Source organism: Nicotiana tomentosiformis, chromosome 4, assembly GCF_000390325.3.
Source record: "Nicotiana tomentosiformis chromosome 4, ASM39032v3, whole genome shotgun sequence".
NCBI classification, from domain to species: domain Eukaryota; kingdom Viridiplantae; phylum Streptophyta; class Magnoliopsida; order Solanales; family Solanaceae; genus Nicotiana; species Nicotiana tomentosiformis.
Window position 1 is genome coordinate 129,933,135 of NC_090815.1, and position 8,648 is coordinate 129,941,782.

At 34.3% G+C, this 8,648-nt stretch overlaps 1 protein-coding gene across 2 annotated transcripts; it reads left to right on the forward strand.

Moving 5' to 3' along the window:
• Window positions 1-4,159: 4,159 nt before the first annotated feature.
• Window positions 4,160-8,447, forward strand: LOC104103907 (protein BASIC PENTACYSTEINE6-like). Of its 2 annotated transcripts, none has more exons than XM_033658121.2 (4): window positions 4,160-4,296; window positions 6,249-6,305; window positions 6,590-6,730; window positions 7,256-8,447. In XM_033658121.2, the coding sequence occupies exons 3-4, from the start codon at window positions 6,677-6,679 to the stop codon at window positions 8,183-8,185; spliced, it is 984 nt and encodes a 327-aa protein (XP_033514012.1). In that variant the 5' UTR covers window positions 4,160-4,296; window positions 6,249-6,305; window positions 6,590-6,676; the 3' UTR covers window positions 8,186-8,447. The 2 variants fall into 2 exon arrangements, with proteins under 2 accessions (XP_033514012.1, XP_018628857.1); XM_018773341.3 differs by having other exon boundaries at window positions 4,175-4,230.
• Window positions 8,448-8,648: the final 201 nt, after the last annotated feature.

An 8,648-nucleotide genomic window follows, 5' to 3' on the forward strand; every position in this document is an offset into this window, starting at 1 on the left:
ATACAGATGATATTTAATATTTCAGTGACTCTATTTTATCCATGATATGATTTCTCTTACATTAATTCAAAAAGCTCTCCACTAAAATTCAAAAATGTCTTATCCTTTTATTTTTAAAATTGCACTACATCTTAAAAAATCACCCCATTTCAAAATAACTCTTTAATATTTTTTGAAAAATATTTCACGTCATACAATTTTTTTTTAAAACACATTTTTTTGTTATACTTAAAAATTGATTTAGAAAATTGTCAATTTGAAACCAATATCTCTCTTGTTGAAATTCGAGAAGAAAAACCTTTCACATAATCTAATAATTCGAAATTAATATTCATCAACAAAAAAAAATTAGATTCTTTAACAATGAATATGATTATGATATTATTTACACCGCATCATTACAGTAAATCTCAAGAAGTTCCATCATCCGAGATAACTTTCTTAACTTTGAACGATTTAGTTTTCAATTCAAAGTTATCACTAAAATTTAGATGATATTCTTTTTGTTTGAAATATTTATTTCTGAATTTAAAAAATGCTATTACAACTCATAGTAAACATATCTTAAAATTATTAAGTGGCTTGTTAATAGCTTGATACTTGGCTTCGCCATATTGCAAACTATACTCTTATATAGAGAGAGAGAAATAGACAGAAGGGTTACTTGATTAAAGTTTGTACCACAGCTTTCATAAAATTATCAGAGTACATTCCATAATTGCAGTTAGTAAGAACTGAATTTGAAACTAATGCAAATTATGCGAATTTAATCACGAATAAAGGAACATTATCCAACTCTTCGAAAGCAAACAACAGCATATCAAGAGAATCTACCGTCTTTAAATTATTTATCCCTTTATAGTCTATAGAACTGATTTTTAGATTTGCCTATGTGAGTTTCGCTAAGTTGCTAAATCGGAACAGAGGAAAATATTTGCTAAGTTGACAGCCAAAAAGAAGTTCATAATATAACTATGACGTATCCATTCAGAAGATTCATGTATCCAACCTCAACTAATTCATAAGAGATATAGGGTGTGTTTGGTACGAAGAAAAATATTTTCATGAAAAATGTGTGATTTTATCACTTATTTTTTCTTGTTTGGTTGGTGAGTGAAAAACTTTTTCCGAAAAATATTTTCTAGTATTTGATTAGAGAGCAGAAAATATTTTTTTATGCTACTTTCCTCACCCCTCCTTCCCCCAGGTCCCCATGTTTCCTTGCTCGCCCCCCTCCCCCCAAATACCCAACGTTTTCAGGACTCCATTTTCTTCAAGGAATTTAATTATTCTTCTAAAAATTAACACAAACCCAAAGGAACTAATGTGCTGCTTATTTTTTTTACGCAAAAATAATGTTAAAATTTGTCTTCCATAACTAAAAAGAAAATATTCTTTTTTTGGTTGAAAAAGAAAGTACAATTTCTACAACATGAAAATAAAGTACTCATTTTATTAAAATAAAAGAAAATACCCATTTTGTTGAAATGAAAAAAAAAATACTTTTTCATATCATGAAAAAAAATACTTTTTTTGTTGAAATGAAAGAAAATACTTTTTCTAAGAAAAAGAAAGTACTTTTTTGTTGAAATAAAAAAAAATACTTTGTTATATCATGTAAAAAAAATACTCATTTGTTGAAATGTAAAAAAAAAATCTATCTACAGCATAAAAAGAAACTACTATTAATAATATTTTTATTTAGGTTGAGGGGTGGGAGTGGGTGGGTGGGTGTGGGGGTATGGTGGGGGTTGGTTGGGATGGGAAATAGGGTGGGGAAGGTGGAGAAGGAGTTTTAGAAAATATTTTCCCTTCTCTTGATAGAGAAAACAGTTTCCTCCAATTGGAGGAAAATGAGTTAGCGAGGAAAATATTTTCAAAACATTTAATCCAAACCAAACATGAGAAAATTGAAAAATATTTTCCTTCGTATCAAACACACCCATAGTTGCGGTATATTTGAAGTAGAACAATAGCATATTTGGCCAAACTTCTCCAAGTTGAAAAATACTTTTTTTTTTCAAAAAGAATATTTTTTTTTCAAAGTTGAAGTTTTTGCCAAGCTTTTAGCTAGAGAAAAAAAAAATTAGTAGAAGCAAAAACAGTTTGGGAGAAGCATAAGAAAGTAGCTTCTTCCCATAAACACTTTTGAGAAAAATACACTTAGAAGCACTTTTTAAAAGTTTGGCCAAACATTAATTGCTGCTTGGAAGTGCTTTTCAAATTAATTAGTCAATCACAAACTGCTTTTGAAAAAACACTTTTGAAAAAAAAACACTCCTCAAAATAAGTTGATTTTTCTAGCTTGGCCAAACAGGCTATAAATTTGTTATACCCAATTTCAAGAGAAGACCAAAGTTCAAACAACAACAACAACAACGTAACATCAGACCCAGTATAATCACACATAGTGGGGTTTGGGGAGGGTAGTATGTACGCAGATCTTACCCCTGCCATGTGGAGGTAGAGAGACTGTTTTCAATAGACACTCGACTCTGGAAAACATAAGTACCACAATAATAAAAAGAAAAACAAGACGGGACAATACCGAGAAGCCATGCAAAGCATCATAAATAACAATAAGATAGCAAGATGATCGAAATGCAAAAAACGACATGTAGTCAAAGAAATCGAATATCAACCAAATGCGAGAGTGCGAACCAATACTACCGGTATGAATAATCTAGACTACCTAACTTATTAATCTAATCCTCGACATTCATACATTCGTATCAAGAGTCATGTCGCTGTGTCGTGCCTAATCAAAGTTCAAACTCACACTAAATTATAAACTTTGCCATAATTAGCTGTCTTTGCGAAGTGAAAGAAATAAAAAAACAATAAAACAGAGAAATACACCAAATGTCGTATACAATGTTTTATATGCAAGTCGGGACTTGTCCATGACTTGTTTTATGGCTAGATATCTTCTAAACGACTTGGGACTCTATTTAAAGTACTCTACAATTAAAAAAAATTGACGACTTGGTATATTATTATGTCTACGTAGTAAAATTAATTTAGCACAAGTTTTTTAAGTTCATACATTTTTAAATATATTTAAAACATTTTTTCATGGTTTAATATCTTTCGAATATCTAAATATATTTAGTAAAAATTTAAAATTGACTCACAAATTGCATCTTGGGATGTTATTGCTCTTTTAAAACACTGGTCTCACGGCATTTAATTTACTGCCCAGCTTCAACCCCAATTAAAAAAGCAGAATTTTCCAAATATTTGCATGGCTTTGTGATTCCAAATCACTCTTTATACAGAAAGCGATATGTCAACTTCACGAGATATTAGTGAAAGATACAACAACAACAATAACCCAGTATAATTCCATTAGTGTGATCTGGAGAGGATAGTGTGTACGCAGACTTTACCCCTACCATGAGGTAGAGAGGCTGTTTCCAATAGACCCTCGGCATCCTTCCCTCCAAGAACTCCCCACCTTGCTCTTGGGGTGACTCGAACTCACAATCTATTGGTTGGAAGTGGAGGTTGCTTAACATTAGTGAAATATGAACTTTGAAAATACTTAATTGGTATATAAAATGTATTCCTACCACTAAGAATAAGCAACATGGCTAAAGCAGATGAAAAAGACACATTAAAAAGGTTGCCTTTTTTTCACTTATATAAGCACAAATCTCAATAAGCTTCCTACTCACAGTTATGACTCTCTTTTTTTCTTCACTTTTCAGTCAATTTCAGCGAACAACATAATAATATGAAAGTGGACGAGTACTATAACTACTACTTATTTTTCCAATTTCCAAAGGGTAATAAGAAACTTTTTTTAATTAGTGTCCGATCAATTTCCGCATACCTTTACTAATTTCAGGAGTATCTATTAACTCTTATTAGTATATATTTTCTCCGTTTCAGTTTAAATGACAGATTTTTCTTATTAATCAAAAAAAAAAACGTATTTATTATCTCCAATAAAATTTGAACATAAAATCTCATGAGATAATAAAAAAACTTAAGACAAAGAAAGAAAGAAAACAAAAAGATGCTGGTATGGGGTGGTCTTGGTATAGACAGGTAAAATATAAAATTAATAAAAAATACAAAAAAAAAAAAAGAAAAGAAACCCCCCCTCCAAAAAAAAAAAAAAAGAGTTGATGTGTGATGTCAATGTGGGTGTGTACTCTTCCTCTTTGCTCTTTCTTTTTTTCTTTCAACTACTGCTCTTTCTTCACTGATATTTATTTCCTTCAAGTTAGGGTTTTTAACCCCCCTTTTCTCTTTATTTTTCTTCTTCCCAATTATGTACAACTTTACTATGTAAGCTTTACATGTAGTCTTTTAACTCTTTAATGGTTGTATCTTTTTTTCTTTTTTTTCTTTTTTCTATTTTCCCTTTTTATGTATTTTGTTCGTCAGTTGAATTTATGCTTATACTTAATTCAGCTGGGGTTGAATGGAAAATCTTGAGCTGTAGGTTTTGATTAGTGTTTCAGCTTGTTTATGAGTTGGTTTGAGCTTGAATTTGGGTTATTTATTGTTTTTGTCTTGCTTTGATTTTTGGGGTTTCACTTATCTGAACTGGGCGTAATTTGTTTCTCAGAATCTTGATTAACTGATTGTTTAATTGCTGCTGAAGTTCATTACCTGTTCATGTAATTGATCTACATGTTTTCATTTTTTAAGTGCCAATTTCTGACTTTACTATTTTTTGGTTATAAAGATTGGTTCTTTCTATGTTGAAAGACTTAGTTTTTTTGTTAGAACTCTTTTTTCTGCTTTAGTTTAGATTAAGTCAATGCATTGTCTAGTGAAACACTTATTAGCCTTAAAACCTTCAGACCCTCAATTCATTTTTGTATATTGTGTGTAGAGTGTATGTCGTTGAGCCGATACAGTTAACACTGTTTAGCTGTAAGAAAGTACTAGTTAGAGTTAAGCACACCGTTAAGATACAATCATCAAGCTTGTGTTTTTAATCTTCTTAATTTTTTCCCTGTTTGAATTTTTGTGTGTGTGTGTTTGGGGGGTGGGGGATGGGGCTGCGTTATGAGCTACTCTTTAGGTTAAATTGCTTGTATTGAAATTCTTAAGGCGATTGATTATTGGCATTGGTGTAAGTATTTCGTTGCTCTGTCTACGTGGTTGAAATCACAGCAGTTTTTCTTATTGTTGGATGAAAATGTAAGTTCATAGTAAGCTGTAGTCGTGGAAGATAACGAATGACTACTGTGTTTGTCCATCTTATTGCAAGTTTTTAGCACGAGGAAACAATTTACTACCTTATATAGCGATACGTGTTCCTTACATCCAGTTAAGTGGAACAAGTTCAAGAATCTGAAATATGTCTGCATGGATCGTTCATGTTTGGGTAAAGAGACAACGCTCGTTAAAAAGTGTGCCCTTTCCAATATTATCGTAATTCTTTTGGGCAAATATATGACACGGAGCTTCCATTTTTCGTGCTGGCCATTGAGAGTCTGATATGAGCTATGTTGCAGTGCTTTTTCAGAAGTCAATATTGCAAAAATTCTCCTTTCGATATTTTAGCTTGAATTTCATCCCGAGATCAATTATAAATGATACTGACAAGATGTAACAGTGCTATGTTTCTTCCCTTTTTCTTTAAGATATTTTTTCTACGCTTATTTGTATTTTTGTTTTTTCTACGCTTATCTGTAATAGTGTCAAGGGGCTGCCGCATTGTACTTAGATAGCTTAGCACCAACTATAATTTTGTACCTGTTCAGAATTGGGGATGCTCTCTTTATGGCATCTTTGAACGAATTAATCATGCCAGTTTAATGTGCCAAGATCTTCCAGTGGCTTTTTCTGTCAAGGGTTTATTGGGAGATTGTCCGGTCTCCGATTTACACCGCTGTTCCAACCGATTCTGCTGAAATAATTTTGAAAATACTTAGGCCTGAGTCTCATCCCGAATTAGCTTATTCATATCTGTTCTGCCTTTCAGCACCTCCTATTAATTTATTTTTACACGTTTTATGTCATATCTGTTCTGATTATCAGAATTGCTTTATCTTGTCATAACTCGTAACTAATCTGCGCTTTCATTTCCCCTTCTGGGATGGATATTAAATTTTTATGTGAAGTTTGGATTATTATAATCTCTGGACCTCTACCTATTTAACGGCACAAATATGTGTATTTCTACCATCACCAAAGCGTTAAAAATCTTCTGTTCTTTGCTTGTCTCTGCTTCCTTACGTTTCTCTCAAGGTCAGTGGAGTTAATGATGAGTGTTTGTCTTTCAGGTTCTTTATGATTCAGCCTTGATTAAGAGAATGCAGATCTGAATCTGTTGGTAATTGGTGAGTTTGTGATTGCTGAATTCGTTTATTAGCTCAAAGCTCTAAATCTATGTATATGCTTCCTGAAATGGAATGGATTAATTTTGTTGGATTTTTTCCCCTTTTTTGCGACTCTTCTGTTTCCCTTATTTTCTTTTGTTAAGAGCATTTGAAGACAAAGGCTTCTATGGTTGATTCTTCCTACTCGTGTATTTTTTTAAGTATTAGATATATATGGCATTCGGCGACACTATCCATGCTGTGAAGAGATGTGACCTATTTTATTTTCTAATTTTTGGCGTCAGGGATTGATTTTCCTTGATGAGTATATGTCAACTTTGTCGGATTGAAGGCTGAAATTGATTTTGACATTAACCACCCACATATATCGTATGGATGACAGCGGGCATCGTGATAACGGAAGGCATAAACCGCCTCAGGGTCAGGTATGTAGCAGCAGTTAAAGTTGATTTCCTATTTCTTAGTTTGGATCTTAACTACGATTCCCAGGAGAATCTAGGATTTAAACTTGATGAGTTCAATCTTTATGTTCTTAGTTGTAAACCCATTGAACTTTAAAAACTATGGGTTCAAAATGTACTCAAAGGGCAGCCCGGTGCACTAAACTCCCGCTATGTGCGGGGTCCGGGGAAGCCCCGGACCACAAGGGTTATTTTACACAGCCTTATTTCTGCAAGAGGCTTTTTCATGGCTCGAACCCGCGACCTCCTGGTAACATGGCAGCAACTTTACCAGTTACGCCAAGAGTTCAAAATGTACTATTTATTAAAATTTTGGATATTTTACACATTTGCATCTAAGCTTTGAATGCGTACCTTATCTACATTTGTCACTGGTAGTAACTAAAATATGCTGTGTTGAATCTATTATATGAACAGTGGATTCTGCAGCAAAATGAAGTATTTCATTGCATAGATACTAAGCTTCTTTTGTTTTTTTCCATATTTCAGTGGTTGATGCAGCATCAGCCATCAATGAAGCAGATTATGGCAATCATGGCAGAAAGAGATGCCGCCATACAAGAGCGGAATCTGGCCCTTTCTGAAAAAAAGGCTGCCTTGGCAGAGCGTGACATGGCTATCCTTCAGCGGGATTCAGCAATAGCAGAACGAAATAATGCCATCATGGAACGGGATAATGCCATCGCTACTCTTCAGTATCGAGAAAGCTCGATAAGTGGTGGTGGTCAGATTGCCCGTGGAGTGGTAAAACACATGCACCATCCTCAACAGCATGTACATGTACATCATCAGCCACATATGGGAGAACCTACATATAACCCGAGAGACATGCACGTGAATGAATCCATGCCAGTTTCACCTGTTGCACCGGAGCCCACAAAGCCCCGTCGGAACAAAAGAGCTAAGGAGCCAAAGGCAATGACAGGTTCCAAGAAGACTCCAAAAGCATCGAAGAAAGTAAAAAGGGAAACTGAAGATCTTAACCAAACGACATTTGGTAAGTCTCAGGAGTGGAAGGGTGCACAAGAGATGGGCGATGCAAGTGATGACCTTAATAGGCAGTTAGCTGTGTCAAAACCCGATTGGAAGGATCAGGACCTGGGGCTAAACCAAGTTGCATTTGATGAAACAACAATGCCAGTCCCGGTTTGTTCCTGCACCGGAGTTTTAAGACCTTGCTATAAATGGGGAAACGGAGGTTGGCAATCCTCGTGTTGCACGACCAATTTGTCGATGTATCCATTACCAGCTGTTCCTAACAAGCGACATGCCCGAATTGGTGGTCGAAAAATGAGTGGAAGTGCATTCACCAAGCTGCTCAGTCGCCTGGCGGCAGAAGGCCATGATCTATCAAATCCAGTTGATCTCAAGAACCACTGGGCAAAGCATGGTACAAACCGCTACATCACCATCAAATAATGCTTCGAAGTTTTCAATCTAGGACGGTACACCTAAACATCATTTACATATTATGTTTCCGCTCATTACATTCCTTTATTGTGGGTGAGAGAAGGATTCTATTAGCGCGAATGTAAGTTTATCGTCCTAAATTGTCAGCTGTTTAATTCATAGTTGTATCAACGGGAGATAACTGTAAAGAAGCATTGTATTCAGGACACTTTCTGTTGTATCAAACGTTGATGTTAATTTATTGAATATCTAGTATGATGGGGTTATATAAGGTTCTTGACTCTGTTTACAGTAATTTGCTTCTTTTTGCTGGCCTTCTCTATTTTAAAACCTTGCAGATAATATCTGTCCAAACTATTCTCTTTTGGTTTCCATAAAAATACTTGTTCTAACATTGTTACTCTCTTAACTAATTTTCGTTTTCTTTTGTATGAGAACAAAAATTAGACAACAACGATGAAGGTAATAGGAC